The sequence below is a fragment of the Fulmarus glacialis genome, unplaced genomic scaffold (assembly GCF_000690835.1).
Source record: "Fulmarus glacialis isolate BGI_N327 unplaced genomic scaffold, ASM69083v1 scaffold16588, whole genome shotgun sequence".
Classification (NCBI taxonomy): domain Eukaryota; kingdom Metazoa; phylum Chordata; class Aves; order Procellariiformes; family Procellariidae; genus Fulmarus; species Fulmarus glacialis.
This window is the reverse complement of record NW_009226559.1, coordinates 552-20754: the sequence shown is the minus strand read 5'-3', so window position 1 is coordinate 20754 and position 20203 is coordinate 552. Positions and strand designations below refer to the sequence as shown.

At 38.6% G+C, this 20203-nt stretch overlaps 1 protein-coding gene across 1 annotated transcript; it reads right to left on the bottom strand.

Annotated features, from left to right (window-relative positions):
* Positions 1-1133: 1133 nt before the first annotated feature.
* Positions 1134-13075, bottom strand: DCP2 (decapping mRNA 2). Its single transcript, XM_009582852.1, has 10 exons — positions 12922-13075; positions 11113-11240; positions 10605-10703; positions 7190-7342; positions 5407-5519; positions 5192-5299; positions 4296-4419; positions 3669-3776; positions 1896-1947; positions 1134-1297 (listed from the first exon to the last, which is right to left on the bottom strand). The coding sequence occupies exons 1-10, from the start codon at positions 12974-12976 to the stop codon at positions 1134-1136; spliced, it is 1104 nt and encodes a 367-aa protein (XP_009581147.1). The 5' UTR covers positions 12977-13075.
* Between the last annotated feature and the right edge of the window lie 7128 nt (positions 13076-20203).

The window sequence follows — 20203 nt, the reverse complement described above, 5'->3', positions numbered from 1 at the left end:
CAACCTCCATCTTTGATATTTTTACTAAAAAAGCATTGTAGCTGAAAACAACTGAGGCTACATCATTTAAGTGCTAACTGCAAGTGGAATTCAATACTACTGGATATATACAGAGCATACACTACACGAGATCTGAGGACAACAGCACAGAATACAATACTGGACACCCTTAGAATAGTTATTGCAAGCCTGATTAAGCTGTTTAGTGTCACACAATGACTCTATTATCCATGCACCTGCCTTCCTCCTCAGTGAGATCTACAGAGGCTTATTTACATTCAGTATAAATTCTACACAAGTAACCTCTCACAGACAAAGTTTAAGCTTTTCTTTTTGAAAGCAGCTGCAACTGGAATAACACAACATTTTGCAACTTCTTCTTACCCAGCTGGGGACAGTGCATAAAAGTTGAAGCTAGATACTTTGAATGGCAAATTCTACCCAGTTTGTGTATCCTTACTGAAGACAGAGGCAGAGTAGGTACAAGAAGTCAACATGCTATAGATTTGACTCCAAGTACTACTGATCACTAGCCAACAGAAACTATCAGTGTGAAGGAGGGAAGGTATTTTGGGAAAGCAACCAGGACAGAGAAAAGATGACAGGCTGAGGCTAGGTTTGAAATGTGCAACTTGGTTTCAAAAATCACTAGGACAGAGGAGTCCTCTGAGAATCAGTTTCATTGCCACTGCCGAAATATTGCAATGTACTACACAATGACTAACAAGTCCAATAATTTACATCAGAGCAGTTAAAGTTTAGCAAGCTGGTATACTCCAACAGTTAAAAAAAAAGTCAATGACATTCTACAAAACACACAGAAAGTTTAAAAAAAAAAAACCAAAGAAAAAAGAATGCCCTCTAATGCACAGCTAGGAACAAGTGAACTGAACACGGGAAAGGTACTTTTGTGGACAAAGGCTATACTGCATTTAAAGTGCAACACTTGACTATGCCACTCCCATACTGCAAAGAGAACAAAACCTTCCAAACCACCAGTCAGTCCCTGCATTGCATTTAAAAACAAACAAAAAAAACAAACCAAAAAAACTCCTGAGAAAGAGTAAGGCTGGATAAGAAACCTCCTCAATTGCAACAGGCAAGTCTGATTTTTGTTCCTACTCAGTTTGCTGTCAGAGGTCAAAACTTTTCATTATGGCATCATGGTCAAACTTGAAACTCAAGAAAGCTCTTGATGAGAAAGCAAATTTGTAATGGCCATTGCATGCCACAGAATGTCCTTCTGCATGTTCTGGCAGTGGGTCTTCACTGGAGCAACACATCTCATATGCTGCATCTGCTTAAAGAAAAAAAAGCATGAAACAAAACAGATAATTACCAATAAGAGTATCAATAACAATACAAAGCCATACCTCAAATGTATATTTAATTAATACTTATGACAAAATCTGTATGTCTGGTCATAAACAGAAGAAGATAACTCAAAATAGCCATATTTACAAGTCATCTAGTGGCTAGAACACATCTTAAAAGTCACAGCAATCTGGGGACATTTTCAATAGCCAGTTTTAACCCATGGGTGCTGTTTTGCAAGTCATTTCTTAATAAGGAGGAAAGAAATATGACCCTATTTTCTGAGCAGTAAGTAAAAACTGTGTGCACTCTCCAGAGTAGTCCAGTATCAACTGCAGCTTATTACTAGCAGGACAGAAAGCCTTGAACGAACACTCAATTACCAGCATTGTGTTGACTCAGATGCAGCACATGAAGTTAACCAAAACAAAACAAAAGAACTCAGACTGCCTTAGAAAAATATGGCTTTATAACATTTGGTAGGTTAGCATGCAAGGAAAAACCCTCAACCAAACCATCATTATTCAGGTGCCTTCAGCCTGTAACACATGACAATGGATGAAGATTCAGATTGCACTTGCCTGTTTCAAAGTTATCTTGAAGTCTTCTTGGATTAAGCCTTTTTTCACATTTCTGGTTAAGAGAATGACCATACATTACACACTTCATAAAGAAACGGCATTCTACTTCTTAGGGGTATAGCTTAAGCATCAGCTAAAAGGCATGCTCATTGTATTTGCTTTGACACACCTCCTGATGTGTGAATTATTTTACTCAGCATGAATTCTGTCATGTTACTTTATCTAGTAAGCATGCTTCAAGTTCACAAGTCTTTCAGAAGCATGCAACCTTTTAACAGTGAACAAAGCATTTTTAAAATGCAGGTTTTTAGGGAAAAATTTTGAGTGCTTTCTAAATGTTTTAAGCTGGAAAGGTCTTGCACATGATGGTGTGGAATCAAAGTTGCACAAGCATAAGCTCGTTCTTCAATCAGCTTATCCCAAAAAGCAAGGGGAATGTATTTGCAAACATGCAAATTAGCATGCATTAGAGACAAACTTAGAACTCTCCAGGGAAGAGTTGTTTTAGCCCCAGGTATGCTGCTGTAAGTATACAAATACAGAGGAAAATATGGCCCTTTGCACTCTGTGCGAATTGAAAGAGTCCCCTGGCCTCCAAATTGTATTAGAAAATTATCACTGGGACATGAAATATTTAAGCTTCAAAAGACGGACAATCATGAAAATGCAAATGAAACACCACAGAAGTATTTAGCAAAGTCTATAAAGAGTCTACAAAGTAACTGTGGAGTCTTAGCGGTTTCACTTGTTTCCATCAAGATCCTACAGATGCCTGTTACAGTTTTTTCTATACAGCCAAATTTCTGAGCAGTCAATTCTTTGACTTTTCATTCTTCTACTCTCAGACCCAAACGCAACTAGCCATTTCTTGCTACAGTGAGGATTTTTACAGGGCAAGAGTTTATGGCTTCTGCACTTTTACATGAAAAATGGAGAGAAGGTAATAACCACAAGCCAGAATGGGAAGAATCTAGCTTACAACCAGTAAACAAGAAAAACTAAAGCCTGCACAAGCCAGCTGAGCTGCATGGAGAAGCGGGGCTCACTGCTGCACATGAGCCAACAAGGTAGAATTGCAGAGCCATAACGAACAGTGGGGAAAGGGGGTATCAAAAAGACATTATATTAAAAAAAGAGAGATATCTCAGTGAGCCTTTTCCCAGCCAGCAGAACTGTGGGGACGAGGACAATTAGTTACTGCAAGGAAAAGGTAACAAACCAAGAACGTCATACTGGAATTCACAAACTGCTGTAGTTCTATTGTATGATTTAAAAAATTATATGAGATTCTCGCATTCAAAGTCAAGTCTGCATCTCAACATTTTTGCTAGAGAGAAGGGAAATAATAAGCATGTGCATTACCACTTTGTATCTAATTGTTGCATCACAAAACTCCATGCTTACAATAATATATCATACATGAATAAATAAGACATAGTACACTGACTTATTATGACATACTACAGTAGGCTATTACCTGACAGGAAGCTGGAAAGCTGCAGGATTGTCTACTGAAACAGCTGACAAATTTTCAACTGCTAAAGTAAGACTTACTTCCAAAACAGCAAACTTTGAAGTTCACTATGCTTGTCTATAGATGTATACGCATACAAGGTAAGAAATGTTGTATTTCTACAAATACATACCAAATATTCTGATCAAATATAATTTTGATAGATAGACAGTCTACTTTCTTTCAGTGGCACATTGGCCTGGATATTTGTTAAGCATTACTGGAACCTGTTAATGAGACAGCCACTGCATGTTTCTTACCAAGGTATGGTTTTGTTTAACTGGTTGACTGTGGACTCCATTTGTTCGCTTCTTTTGGCTGGAAGTGTCTTGATACTGCTTTCTGCCATTGCTCCTCAAGCTTTGACTCTGCCATTAAGTCCAAAATGTAGTGAAGAGTTTAAATGGCAGCACTGAACATCATTGCACTGACACTTTCTACTTATTAGTTAAAACTTTCCTCCCAATAACCTCAAAACATGTAAACGGTATCTTTTGTAGACAAACTGAAGCACACTGAAATTAACCAAACATACACTCAGGTTACAAAGAGTTATCAGTTGTTACTCAGTCTGTCTTGCACTATTACAGACACTGTATTACACAATAAATTCAGTTTGGTGAGTTCCCATACACTGATACACATATGCTAGTGGTACCCAAAATATTTCAAAATGGTACATGGAGGACACCAAAATGGTGAGTAGTCATTGCTACCTATACCTGAAAGAACACAACTACCACCTGATACCCACCATCTCTAATGTCAGACAAATCTGAGAATCCCCAAGATTATTTTTTTCCCCATGTTTTTATTTTTCCACTCTATGGTGATAAAATTCAATCTTTTCCTTCCAGAGAGGAACCCTTATGAACAAAGACACCTACCTTTATTTTCAAAACTTCAGACATCTCAGGATGATTATATGGCTTCTGTGGCTGTTTTGGCTTCACCCACTGCTCTCCTGAAAAGCCATCTGTAAACACCTGCTGACTACAGCGAAGTTTGGATCTAGTACAGGAAAACAAACAGAGTTTGTAACACAACTTCAAACCTACTGATAGCAGAAGAGAAATATGAAAGAATTTTCTGCTTTTTGAGAACAACCTGGAAGACAAGCTTAAGTAACCTAGTGTGGAAACTGTTAATAATGTTCACTGCGTTCACCCAACTTTGTTTTGCCTGCTGGTAAGAAACCCAAGTTGCGCACAGACAGCAGGCTAGGTCCACGTTAGCATTTGTCCTGTTGTTGTCAGTGTTGGTGCTGACCTGACTCAAATTACTGGAGCATAGCATTCTCATTGGGACTACAGATTTTAAAGTTTGCTCTACTGCTTTTAGCTCAGCTGAATCAAAAGCCAGCAGCACTTGTTCTCCTACTGACCCCCCCAGGTTTTATCTAGATAGCTACTTCTGATACCGTTTTACAGTCCTACTTCAGAGAGTCCTATTTTTCCTCTGTGGAAGTGCAAAAAGCATTGAACTTGAAGCATTGAAAGTTACCTACTTGTTTTAGCTTCTGTGTTTTGGATTCCCATAGACAGGACTCAAGAAATTATCCCAGTTCTGACACATGAGAATTTACCAAAAAAAGTGTATGATGACATTAATTAACTTCTCATCCTATTTGCAGTCCTATGAGATATGCCTGCGATTTTATATTTTTTATTAACCCAATCTATTACTGGAACATGAATACTCGGAGAAAGAAAGGACAAGCAGCTTTCTATGACCAATGTTTTATAGAAAGGATATAGAGGTGTTAAACTGACCTGGTTCTTACCTAGCTTTTTCCAAGTTGGGCTTAGAGGGTGTGCTGCCTGTAGATGAAAATCCATTGTCGCTATCTGAGGAATCTCCATTCCTTCGGGAAATCCATTCCCTCAATGGCCTGTGAGTAAGAAGTAGTGCAACAAGATCTACTTACTAAAACAAATCTAAAGAAATTAAAGTTGTCTGAAAGGCACTGGCCTAGCATTTGCCTCATCTCAAACATACCTGATGAAGGGAATTGCCATAAAAAATTTGTTAGGTGCCAAACCCAGCTTGGACTTCGGGGTCATGTCATTTCTGTGGCATGGTAATTTGTCGATGGAAAACCACTCAATATTCTAGAAAACCAAAAAATAAAATCAAAATACCCACTTACTGTAGCCTTACAGAATGTTACAAATGTGTATCAACCACAATTATTTCCCTTAATTAAAAAATTACAGTGGAAGACTTTAATTAAAGGACCACAACAGGGTTTTTCACAAAAGGTTAATTAACAACGGGATCATTCTTCTGACTGCAACTAGAGTAACAGATGGTACAGCACATACTCATTGCAAGATATGGCACCTAAAATATGAAAGGTATTATCCAGCAACTAAATTCTGAATAAGCGTTTCAAAAACCGAACCACTGCACACTGAATGCCATAAATAAAGGTAAAGGCTTTAAATAACTTTCAAAGCCACTACTATTCTTGCTATTTTTATTTAAAATGCCACCAAAACTAGACCAGCAATACTAGTTCAAAAATTATCAGAAAGACGGGGATTTAGTTTGCAGAATAAGTTTCAGGTTTTGTTATAAAAGAAAAAAACATGGCTAAAGGATTTGTGTTATAATTTATACATTATAGTTTTAACTGTTAAAACTCTATACTTTGCAGAATGGGGAACGAAATCAGGAATTCTGAATATACACAGTGTAGAAGAACCCACATGAGCTCTTCTATTGCAGAACCTATCCCCAAAACCCCAGGTCCAGATAAGACGAGTATTATGGAAAGATGTTACAAAACTGAACAGGTTTTCAATATAGTTCTACAGGGAATACAAAAGTGGCATGCCCAAATGTATTAGATCAGATGAAGACGATGCTTCAGCAGGGAGACAAAAATCTGTCATTGTAAGACACACCTTCAACACCCCCACGCAGATGGTCATTGTTATACAAAGGAGGGTATTTACTGTACATTTTAAAAAAAAAAAAAAAAACAAAGTTCATCTTCTTTTACTTTGTACTTTTAAAAACAGGTCTCTAATGCAAGAAATTAAGAAACTCCTGTCTAGTCAACTAGAAGCACCTTTTCGTATTTAGAAAGCCAATGCCCTGTTCAGTGGCACCATCTACATGAAAATATGGGGATAGCTGTTTTAAACTGAATTGCTATGCATGAAAGATATTCAGACTTCAAAGATTACAAATATCAGGAACAGAGTTTCCAACAAGTCTACTACCTGAATCTTTGTTTCTCCTTTCACAATACCTTTTAAAAGTCTAATGGTACACAAACCATCCAAAATAGTTCCCGTTTTGTGTCTCTTTCCCAACCTCTTAAAATACACTATTCTCTAAGACTGGATGGTATTAGCCATGAAAGAGAGAACACAATCCTTAGTTTCTCCTTCTGATATGTAGGCTTTTGTATATCACCAATTAATAATTACATCTTCAGAAGAATATATAGTTATATATGCAGCCATATCTAGGAATACATTAAATGATTAGCACATACACCACGTAAGAGAAAAGAACGTGAGAATTATAGTTTGACAGCATGCTCTAATGTTGTTTTCATGATGAATGGAGACACAGTCAAGCATCAGTCTTCGCAGTAGAGTTGCAAGAAGTTGACAAGATCCTACAGTGCAGAGATGCCATTTGTACCTAGTATTTGAGGTATTCATCATGCTTGGTAGTTTCATTATTTTACAGACCATTAGCTTTAAAAAAAAAAAATCAAGATCCACAACAAGGTTCCTTTAGATTCAAACAAGGTAACACATACCCGAATTTCCCTTCTAGTTTTGGGGTTGAATTTTGTGTTCTTGGGAACTCCTGGAATGATGTACAGCCGTGCTAGTTGATCGTTAATTCGCAGCTCAATGTATTCTTCTTTGCAGATATAATCTTTTATGTCAAACCCAGTTTCTTCAAACACCTGAGAAGCATATAGATGAAATCAGTGTGCGTATTCAGATTTATCCTTTCAGAACCTATCATCACAAGGGGAGGAATGACTAGTTTTGAGATCTATCCATAAAAGCAGACCACTGCTGGGAAAAACAAGGTTTTACACATAGATGTACACTCAATAATAGAAAAAGTATCTAAGATCCTATGTGCTTTACATTTCTCTAAGAAGACAGACCTGTAATAGAAGTTGAAACCACTCTATTACACCTTCATGGAACAATTTATTAATATGGATGGGGAATCTCTGACTGCTCCTCCATGCTGCTGGATGCATGGAGATCTTATTCACAGCAAAAACTACTACTTGGGGAGTAAAGACATCTTCAAATTCTAGCAGGGCTTACTTGCACCTCAATTTTTCTTCTTTTTCAACAATCCTCCTATTTCATGAATTTTCTACACTCAATATATATAATCGTTTTTATGTTCATAACAAAATCCAGCAAAATAGGGTAGCAAAACTTTTACTACAAAATTCAAACTGCACATTCATTCTGACAAACAAACTTAAAACTGCATTGTCAGCTGCTCTAAAGACAAAAATAGGAGTGTTATACCTGCTGGAGATTACCAGAAAGACAGAGTATTTTCTTTGCATATTTTATAGTCTTGCAGTGAAGGATCATAGATTCACAGAATGGTTTGGGTTGCAAGGGACCTTCAGAGATCATCTAGTCAAATCCCCCTGCCACGAGCAGGGACATCTTTCACTAGATCAGGTTGCTCAAACCCTTACTTCGAAATACTTACTTCTGACAACATTCTCAAATAGACAAGGTCTATAATATAAAAAGATTCATATCAAACATCTAAAAGCTTAAATCAGATCATGCCTCTAAGCTTGCTAAGTAAATAGTCATTTTTAGAAACTTCCTAGTCCTCAAAATCTCCACGGGAAATACAAGTACTCAGAAAACATGCAGGATTGATACTGCTGTCCAAAATACTTCTGCCCAGACAGTGGAATATGCATGTGAACAATCACTCACAGAACTGGATATTAACCCCAGGGCTATTAAGCCCCATTACCAATAACCCAAAGGCAGAAGTCCAGTTCAATTTTTTTAAAGACCAGACTTAGAATTTAAAAGAGGGACAGGATCTGCAGTAAAACCTCTTCTCAACCCCCATCTCCTGTGGGTATGTATAATGAAAAATAGAACCAGGTAACTGCATATAAAATAATAATAGCAGGAAATACTCAAAATATGTTATGCAAAATACCAATGTATATATTGGTATCAGCAAAATGGTTAAGTTCCGTTTTTGAAAATACAGAGGAAATTATGCACAAATATGAAAAAACCAGAAGTATTTAATACAAAGCAAGTAATTCACCAGTAAGTCTTCAAATTATCACATACAACCCCTCATATCAAAATAAAAAACAAGCCATCTTTCCATCTAACTACATTAAGAACAGCAGAGTTTAGGGGAAAAAACAAACCAACCAGAAAACCCCACCACACACTGCCTCAATTAAGAGAAGCTATGCTTTCCCTCCATACTTACTACTAACACCAATGTTTTCCCTTCGTAAATGATCTTTCCAAGCGAATTAAGTGAATTTGTTGTAGAAACTCCTTTTACCAAGAGAAAAACCCATTTAGTATGGTTTTGCCCTCATCAACTTCTGAAATACTACTGAACTGTGTAGGCACTGCCCAGTGAAGACCTCTTCAATTAGACCTTATACAGATGCAGTTTATGCTTTTAGACCTGCGCTGACTCCAGTGAGATTTATGCACAGGTGTTACAGACATCCCGATTCCTGGCCACATGTAAGCATTTGCCAGTTTATCCACAATGACAATCTACCTTGACAGAAAAAGGTCATAGCAGCAGTGTTGTTCACTAGTGTCATCTAAATCAATTCTCCAAATTAAAAACACCATTAAAAGATTTTTTCCCAGTATAGCTGTGCCCACTTTAATGCTTTTGCTAACATAACTTGAAGTTAAGAGGAAGGCATACTTTACATCATTCCTTCCTGAAGCAGTTATGCCTAGTTTGTCCTGTCCACTGTGTTGCGGTCCATATATTTTTATGGTCTCCCTTCAGTTCAGTCCTTTAGACCAACCCTAAAGCACCTGACTAGTACTAGTACCTGACTTTAACTGAACAAGTTATTTATGGGGTAGGGAAAAAGAGACATGCATTGAATAATCAAGTTAACCTTATTAAGCCTCTGCTTAACCTTCCCCAGCCCTTGAGTTCTGCAATGACAGCCCACTGCATCTGTAGCTCGGGTGTTTCACTCTCTGGTAAGTCACTTGATACTACATAAATAATGTTCTACACTCAAGAGATCAGTAACTGCTAACATGAAAGTGTATTTCATGTGTGTCCATCGCATAATAGTGCAATGTTAAGATCTAACACCTCATTTTGCTCTTCCAAGTCCATATTAAATATATAAGTATGGAAAGCACCATCAGGGAATCAGAAATACTGAATTTTTCATTCACGCATCTTTAACAGGTATATTTAAAAAAAAAAAAAATCCGATACTGATTCAGTCCAACCGTGAAGAAAACTAATGCATCTTACTACTTTCCCTCATCTTAATTTTCCCTCTCAAAAATTCTGGATGTATTATGTTACATGAACATTGAGTTTATACCAGTAATATTCTTTTATATTTTTAATATGCAGCTTCACTATATATCTAGGTCTCCAGCAACAATAAATCCCACAGATTATTTATTTTTCAGATTTTACTTGCCATATACATTGATCCTTGTTCCTGCATCACTGAAAAATAGAAAAGTAAAGTTCTTCACAATTTCTAACATAATCTTCTACAACCTCCACTCAACTCTTAAGCTTCTTTACACAGCCCAGTGTACATAAGCTAAATTAACATTCTTCTACCTTTTTACAGTTATGGTGGCCTTTGAAATTAATATTCTAAAAGCCACAAAGTACATAAGATTTCCCAAGCACCAAAAATAATACTTAAATTTTCAGCAGGGAACTTTAAAAATAGTACTTACTTAATTCAGGAAATTAGTGCAAAACAATTAAAAACATCGAACAGTGATTTTTAAATTATACAACCACACCCTTGATTATCACTCTGGAACTCAGAAAAGCGCTAAAAGCTACAGAAAACTCCTGCAAGGATGGAGTACTTATTTACCTGTCTTTTCATCTAACGCATATATCCTGCTCTCAGCAAAATTTCATTTCTTTAGCTTAAATTAAGGGAATCAAATATAACTTACCTCTCTAGCAGCACAGTCATGAGGAGCCTCTTCTTTATTTACTTTCCCTTTTGGAAATCCCCAACCAGACTTTGCTAAATAGCCCTGAACCAAAAGAACCTGCAAAATACAATGGCATGCAACTGTCAAACACCCACTATTCCAACGAATTTCTATTAAATGTCTTCCCTTCACTGTCCCCTGCTTCTCTAAAAAGATACTTTAGCCTGGAGGAAGGAACCCATTAGGTTTTCTGTGTTCTAGCAAGAACTGCAAAATTTTTAATGGGATCATGCAACTCAGTAAAAAAACCAAAACTGAGTAGGAAAGCAAGCGGAAGTGTGTTTACTGTCTCCCATATTATATTTCTGTACACACTCAACGGAGTCAAGTAACTGTCAAGCCTTTATGAATCTGAAGCACTTCTTTTTTTTCTCCTCCAGGTGAAAAATGTAAAGAACAAAAAGATTACTTCTGCCAGCATATGCCATCCTTCCCTCTAGCCCTTCACAACTATTTCCGTACTTACATTTTCAAGTGTCTCATCGAGAATAATTGCACCATAGGTTGGCACTCCCATTTTGTATTCTTTCCACTCTTCTAAAACCTTTTGTACATCTTCACCTTGAGGCAGTAAAAAAGGGCAGTGATTGAAGAGTACAGCGGCATGTTAAGGAAGATAAACTTAAGCATTCAGTTTTAAATCACACACAGACATACGAAAGATACCCAGTCAACATTTACAATAACCACACTCCCTTCCCTAACTGCTTTTAAGACATATTCTCTTGGAAATAAAAAATATTAGGAATAATTCATTACCAAACTCTAAAGGTCGGAAAGCATCAAGTAATTTGGTAATTCTAATACAAGCCAATCTAAAAAAAAAAAAAAAGACAAGAAAAAAGATGGCACAAGGCTGCTTGTCTGAAGGAAGGTCTCCCCTAATTTTGAAGAAAAAGTATCCACATAACAGTTATTTTGAATATGTATTATTTTTAAACACATTTTTTTCATTTTGAAGTGAGACAGACAAAAATACAGTTTTCATCTCCTGCTTGAAGTAAGCGGAGATAGATTTCTCCCACAAACATTTGTTAGACTATGGTACAAAATACGTACTCAAGTATTTACTATGCAAAAAAATTATTTTTAATGGCATCAAGTTACAGAAATCTAAATTCTGATACACTTTACCAAAACTCACCATGCAGAGAAAACATGAACAATCTTTATAACTCTAAAACGTTGAAAGCAAATCTATAAGCCCTTAATAAAAGTATTAATATTATGTATTACATATAAAATTATACTACCAATAAAAATATTCCATAGCAGAGAACTTAAAAATATGATGCTGCAGCAGAACTAATATTTCCGGCAAATGTGAGCTGGAGAGTGACAGATGTAATAAACAAATACAATCTATTACATTGTATTTTTCCTGCACTGCCTACAGTTACTAGAAGAATTCTGTTGGTCTGAAGATACATTTATAATTAAAAACATACCTAATATAAATAAAAAATAACTGCATAATATCAAGCAACAGAAAATTATCATATTTTTACAGTTTATTGTTAAAATAAAAGCTGTAGTGTTTCAAAGTAAATCTCTGTTATCAAACTAACAGAGAAGTATGTTGTGTAGTGAAACCACAGATAATATTATCATGGAAGTTAGAAGCAATACTCCAATCCCACATCAAGAACATATGGGAAGAGGTTAAAACTAAAATACTTGCTGGATGAAAGTCACAAGTTTTTCTCCAGCAAGGACTAGATACTGTACATTCCAGCGGCCCTTGTAAGCAATGAAAAAAGCAGAGGCCAACTGTAGGAATTCAGTAAAAACACATCCCCTCCCCTACCTACAGAACCCTACAGAACTGTTTCTAGCAGCAACTGTCAGTACTTCCAACAAATACATACCACTGCCCATGGGGGAAACACATACCACCTTCAGCTACGTTAACATTTATGTCACTATTTACTTGGAAAGGGATCAAATTAAGGAGACAAAACACCATGAAGAGCTCCAACAGCTCATCTTTGAAACACATGTAGTCTGCCAAAGTGCAACCATGAGGAAAAATCCTCAAAGATCAGAAATTACCTGTTTCCATAGTCCTTCAGCAGTCAGAGAAACATCTCTTTTGCAGATGCCACAAAATTATGGAAGCAATGAACAGATAAAATCACACCTAGCAACACGTAACTTTTAATCACTAACACATGAACTGACATTTTCCTGCTGCAACTATGAAATTTCGTTAAGAATATTCAGTTTGCACTTTATCCACTGAGACAGAAAACCATCACAGTAATAAAAAGGATATCAGCTTTAGCAAAGTCTCTTATCCCACACTGAGGTAATCCTGGTGTGTTTTGCATGTAGAAATCCAAGTAAAACCAATGGGCAAGTTCAATCTGAAAACACACTCTGATTGCATTGTCTCTCTCTTCACTTGGAATGTGCAAAATAAATCGGCTGCCAGGAAAGAAAGAAAAGTAAGATTAGCCAAATCTAACAACAAAAATGCATTGCAACAGTGGAATTCCTGATCCATTAGCACAGAGCAACAGACCACCAGACCTTCCTGATGGTCTGGACAGCAAAAGGTTTTCATATCAAAGTAAAATACAACTTTTAAGGTCAAGAAGGAGAATGGATCATGATGTTCCTTCACAAAAGTCAATTACAATAGACTAAGTAAATTAACTATTGTGAAAACAGGGAGGGTAAGGACATCCTACATAAATGGCTATATTACAGGAATGAAAGCATTTTTACACGTCCAGTAAAGAACATTTGCAAACTCTGATAACAGATGTCAATGAATTTTTTTCTGGACGCGAGTTAAACACTGCTATGTATTTTCACTTAAAACCACAGTAAACTACTAATTTATGTAGATTTTAAAATTCAATACAATCCTATTAATTTTCTCAGTCTGAAATAGAACATGGACAATTGGTTTATTTTTGAATTCTACTTTATGCTTTAGCTCAGATACTGGCACACAAATATAGAGTCCCAGAGATGTAAGGGTAAGTAGCACTGTGTGGTAGTTTATTTTACTTAAGCAGAAGAAGCTTTACTTATTTATTTATTTATTTGTAAGATCAAGAACAACAGAATTTTCTTTTTAGAAATTTAAGGTCATCCACCCAATTGAACTTAAACCATTTGACAGAGATCTTTTACATCTAACTCCTGAGTACCACCAGCTAAATTCTAAAAGTGCACGGTATCATTGCCAGAACCAGGAATACTTAAGACATCTTTACCTAAAATTTGACAAGTATAAATTGTTAAGGGATGTCAAAAGTGGCTGCCTCTCCCAGTCACTCTGGCCAAGGACTGCCTCCTGCCTGGCTGTTGGAGCCCAGCCCAGTGCCCCAGGGTCTCTGCCCAGGCTGAGGGACATGGCTGCCACTTTCCCTTTGGCAGGTTCAACCTGTAGCAAAGCCCAGCATGTATCCCAGGGACACACACAGGACACTAACATAGCTGGTCACACAGGCTGCCACAGAGAAGGTGCTGCCTTCAACAGCACCTACATATAGGACTCGCGCAAAACACAAGAACAGAGAGCCACGTTTCCTTCTTTTCTTCGTCTGGCAGAGGCAGAAAGTCGCTAGTGGAGGCACACACTTGACACTCTCCAGGTTCTCAAGTACACGCACATTCAGAGGTCCCCCAGGTACCAGCACGGCTCCCTCTGTCCACCCAATACCCCTGCCCAGATCCCAGGCCCCATACCCCTCGCACAGGTCCCTGCCTCGCCGGCTGGTCCAGCTTGAAGTTTGCTAGTGAGTACACGTGCACAATGGGTTTGGGGAAGACAAGACACTCAGCCCCCCACCAGTCCAGCAGCTGGCACCAGGCACATGGGCTGCAACCCACGGTCCTGCTCCAGCCGCCGGCACTCTGACCCTCACTCACACAGTTCCCCCGCAGCAGCCGGTTTTCAGGACACTCATCGCTCCGACCCGAGAGGCTGGACGCCGAGACCCCCACCCGTGCGAGTAGCTGGCACTGAGACGTCCCCCCTCACTCCAGTAGCTGACATTCCGTCCCCTCACACACATAGCTCTTATCAGTAGCTGGCACTTCATCCTTGCAGCACACATGTACATGGGGTAGAGAGTGAGATTATGCAGAGAGAAAATTAAGAAAAGATATAATAAGAAGATAGGACAGACTGTGGCAATCAGGTGAAAGGCTCAGCTAGACAAGTGTACTGACAGGCCCAGTTTTACACACTACCAATCCCCCTTACACTCCCTTTCTGCCTACCCCCGCTTTTCGCCCCCCTGCCGCACCCCTCCCAGCCCAGCATGTGGGATCCCCCCTAGTCTACAGCCTTATCAGATGCAAAGGCCAGGCTGATCTTCCTGGAAGTGGTGCCTGTGATTTCTTGACAGCCCATCAATTAGTGTGACTGGCAGGTTTGTTTCTTGTCATTGTCTCCGCTTCTGTTTTCTTAGGTCTGTGTCCATATATTTTTGGTTCTGATTTCCCCCTTTTTCCTTAGTTTCCCTGCTCAGATAAACTTGCTGGAATGAACATTCCCACACCCCACATATCCTCATCAATCAGTGGCCAAGGTTTGGTTCTCATCAGCACCTCCCTTATCGTTCCTCCCTCGGGTTTGTGTCCCTGAACGTTTTGTTTATGGCTTCCTCCTTTTCTTATTACCCCGTTTTCGCGTTGAAAAAGGTCCTTGACCAGATACCCTTAAAGAAGCAGATATTCTCCCTTACATAACTTTATTCCCTTCAACGACGATGTTTTCCTACTTGCCAATTTTCAATTGGCAATAACCACCCCCAGACTGCTCCTTTCTTTTTGAAGACTCTATTACTGCTGAAAATAGCCCTTATGTATAAAGCTGCTGTAGATAAAAGGTAAAAAAAAAAAAGTTTATTTTATAACTAGTTGATGATGTTTTCTTGCCCCAGCACTGCAGCTGAACATAAATCTGAAGATACAATATGTAAAGTAGTACCAAAGAGGAATAAGAACATGCCAGCATTAAACTTAGAGTAACAAGAGCAAAGCCAATTAGAACACTACTTATTAATCAAAAAGTTAACTTCTGAGTTACTTGGAGTGGCTGAAGTGCTAACAACAGGCATTTCTAGGTTGTAGTGGGTGGAGGTGCCCAAGTGCTGGCAGGGGGGCTGCAGGGTGGCCTCTGTTGAGAGGAGGCCGGGGCTGCCCAGTGCTGGCCACAGCTGGCTCCAGCAGAGCCACTGCAGGGCACAGCTAAAGCCAGCAGCCAAGATGGTGGCACCTCTGGGAAAGTGTATTTAAGAAAGGACAAAAATACCAGACAGGCAGAGGAAGAGAGAAAAAGAGCGTGAAACAGCAGTGCAACCAGCAAGGTCAGAGAAGAAGGCGGGAGAGGAGGTGCTCCATGGCAGAGCAGATGTCCGCACTGCAGCCTGTGGAGGATCCCATGCCAGAGCAGACGGATATTTCCCGACGGAACTTCAGCCCATAGGATTGACCCCACACTGGAGCAGGGGCAAAGCATGAGGAAGGAGGAGCGGACAGTTATGGACTTACCACAACCCCCATTCCCCATCCCCCTGCACTGCTCAGGGGGCAGGAGGTAGAGGAGTTGGGAATGAAGGGGTGAAGTTGAACCTGGAAAAAATGGGGATGTAGGGGGGGGTGTTGTTTAAATTTTTTTTTCTTTGTTTCTCTCTATACAAATCTATTTTAATTGGCAACACACTAAATTAATTTTGCCCAAGTCAAGTCTGTTTTGTCCATGATGGTAACTGGTAAGCAATATTCCTGTCTCATCCTGAGCCACAAGCTTTTTCCCCCCATCCTGTTGAAGAGGGGGAGCGAGTGGCTGGGTGGGCATCTGGCTGCTGGGCAAGGTTAACCCACTACCGTCCTGAAGTCAAAACATGGGGTAACAGCACTTGCTTATGGGAGAAAGAGAGCACCAAGAAGCCCCAAAACGTACATTAAGACTCTGTACCTCCACTTATTTATGTAAAGAACAACTCGTTAGCACATGACAGCATGACAAAAAAAAAAATTACATGGATACCTGTGACCTGTTATTTAACAGAATGGGTGAGAGTGGTCCTACTACTGAAGCTTAAAGACACGATAACTTACCAGAACTAGAATAAATAGTATCCTGGCATTGTGTGATTCCAAAACAGCCCAGGAATTCAACAAATGTTTGAAGACATTATGTACCTGGCTTTAGCTTTCAACCTGTTTTCACATGCTGGCACGTAACTTTTTACTCTCTGAACAAGAATGGAGATGTAACATTTTACTCTCTGAATACAAATTCTAAGTGTAGAAGTCTCTTAATTTAGTTTACCAGCAGGGAAAAACTGGAACAGCTTGGGGGGAAAAAAAAAAACAACATTAAATGAAAGTGCATTAGACTAGTGTTTTTAATCTTATTTTTGTTATCCTTAGGAGAATCATTTTGCAATGAAAGCACTTAACAACAATCACCACCACCATTATCCCTTATACTCAATTCTCACACAGATCTCTATAGCTGAATATAAAAGCCTACTTGTTACTTCATACTGTTGGAAAAAGTTGTGGGGGTTTTTTTGTTTTGTTTGGTTTTTTTAAGAGCTAGCTTATACTGATTCTCTAGTACAGATTTCAGTGCTGTATAATTTCAGTATTAGATTCTGTGAAGTCAGCTATGAATGAACTGAACATACCCATTGACTCTGAACATGCCCATTACAGCAGGTAACTTTATATGTTGAGCTCCACAGGACAAACAAAGCCCAGGGCCTGAGAGCCCTTCACCCAATGTACTTGATTTAATAAAGCCAAATGCAAGAGAATTTTTAGTAACATGCATTAGAAATCCTACATTTAAGCTTAGCTATAACCTATATGAAATTATTATATATTCCACTGCTCACAGCATGGAAAAACTCTAAGGTTAATATCAGAGAAACATCCACAAGTACACATTGAGCCTCCAAGGTTTGGTTTGTTTTTTCTCCCACAGAAGAAGTAAGTACAATAAGTTTCCCTTGTCCAATTAAAAACTTAATTTGATGCTGAATGCTAAAGTTGCTACTAAATAGCCAAACTTTACCCTCAGCAAAATACATCATCACACAAGTACTGCAAGCGAAACTTTGTAGAAGTAACATCAAGCCACAAACCCAGCCTAAAAACATAATCCAGACCCTCCTAGAAGTTCATGTATCTCAAAACCAAGTTCCTTTAAGTCACTACAGATAATAAAAATTTGAAGTCTTAGCCCAATTAACTATACAACTGAAGAGTATTTGTCAGCTTAAGATCAAAATTGATTACTACAAAAAGAAATCCAGTCATCCTGCATAGTACCTAAAAACTTGGAAGCTTTAACTCACAATTGCAAAAATAAAATAATTGATGTGGTAAAGGTTACCCAGCAGTACTTCATGGTTTTTTAACCTATTGGGCTCAACAGAAACAAACAAACAAGAACCACCACACCCTCCCCTCAAGACATGCAAAATTAAGATACCAGCTAAGGTACCTTTGTATGCCTTTGGAGCTAGCAACAGCCACAAGAATTACCTGCAGGCATTAAAACAGCTGTAGCTACCCCGAACAGTGCAATTATTATTTAGACTGATCGGCTGAATTAGTTGGAACAGCTGCAAGTGATCTGAGGACCTATACGTGACCCTCTCTGAGTAGCCTCTGTATGGAACCTCCCTGAGCATCTGCCTGGACAGGAGCACCTGTGAGGAATCTAAAGAAAGTGGTTCAGCTTAAAGTAAAATCCAAACACACTTTAATTCAGCAATACATTATGTTCACGGAATTAGCACCAGCTCACGGTGGTCTTTCTGTCATAAACAAATGTATCAAGCAGGTAAAATGGCAGACACAGTGAGATGTACTGATGATTGCATCTCCTGCACACACAAACTTTTAACAACTAACAGTTTTCTGCAGAGAATCCAGGCCTTTTGCTTGAGGACAAAGCAAAATATTTCTGTCCAAAGTGTAGAAGTCTGACAGATATTCTAGCACTCTCAAGATACAAATAAAACCAATAGTTCTGTTTTGCGGACATCTATGCTTTAAGTTAGCTTTTTGGTTTTCAAATACACCAAAAAAAAAAAACCACTAAAAAAAAAATCTCAAGAAAATGGGCAAGCTTGACTTGAAAGCAGATTTATTTCATTATTTAGCTTAGTAAGAGTAATGTGAATGCTTGCCATCTCCTAAAAATTCACTAACAGTTATTTAGATTCGCAGCTCACACTGCTACAGTTCATATAAAAAGATACTGGAGAATTCGTATGGATCCTGTAACTTTCCAAACCTGTTATACTGAAATTATAATTATTTTAGTAATGAAGTTTTGTTTGCTGACAGAATTTAAAAAAAGAAAAAGAAAAACAAAGCATAGGTTGTGCTAGAAAATATTTTGAAACTTCTCAATAACTACGAAAAATTGCTTGGCTCCTTCTACCAAAATTTCCACTAATATCATATATAGATTGAAGAATGTGGGAAGCAACAGATATTTTAATAACCCATTTATAGCCAACCACCTGAAGCACAGCACCACTGATCTTCCACTTATTTAATAGTTTATCTTCTCCCCTGAGCCAAGGCCTCTCAGGCCCTGTCACTCCTCCAGTGCACACCAGAATCCTTTCTCTCTTTCCCACAGGAAAGCCTGACTCCTCTGCTCCTCTCAGTCGTTCTGTCCATGTCCAAGCAAGGCAACGTATTTGAAGCAGCGCTGATCTGTTAGCACTGATGAAAGTCAACAAGGTGAATTAGGAAAAGATGAAGAGCGAGACAGGTGGCGACTACAAGCCCCTGATCGACCATTCTAAGGTTTGGTTTTTTGGGTTTTTTCGGTTGTTTGTTTTTTTTTTTAAATAAAGTCACACAACTACAGTCATACAATTATAAGACAGAACACCATTTCAAAGGCAGAAGACAACAGCAGCAGGGGAACACAGTAAGATAGTGGGACTGACCCTATAACAATGTAAGATCTGATTACTTATGTGCCCTTCTATCAGTCACCCCACAGCAGTGACACTAATAGGTTCTTTCAGTTTTGTAAGCATTGTGATTCCCCTCTGGATTTCCTGAAGAGGTCTTAAAGCCTACTTCATATGTGAACAGACATCTAAAAGACAAGTCCCGTCTCTCTATAGGGAGCCCAAAGGCGACACGATGGAAACACAAACACGCTTCAGAGGCCAGACTTAGAGAACTGAAAATTTACTTGTGTATTGCAAACTCCAGCCCTTGCACTAGATACACGACAAAATGCTACCGAGTGTAGCAGTTCTAGCTTCCTGTGGTATTCTCACTTCTAAGCATTTTCACTCATTTGAAAACAGTAAGTCCAGTAAGTAGACTATCCTTTGCCTCTAGTAACCTTTCCCTCTTGTACACAAATACTTCAGAAGGGGTCCTTTCAGGGTGGTAAGACAGAAGAATTATTTCATGTCAAATATCACATCCTGTTTGGGACATCAAATTCTGGGGGTGATAGATGAATTGAAAAGCCCAAAGGGCTGCCCCACAGGTGATCAGAGGTTGAGGTCATAAGGGGCAAAAGCGCCTCTCCCCCCCCC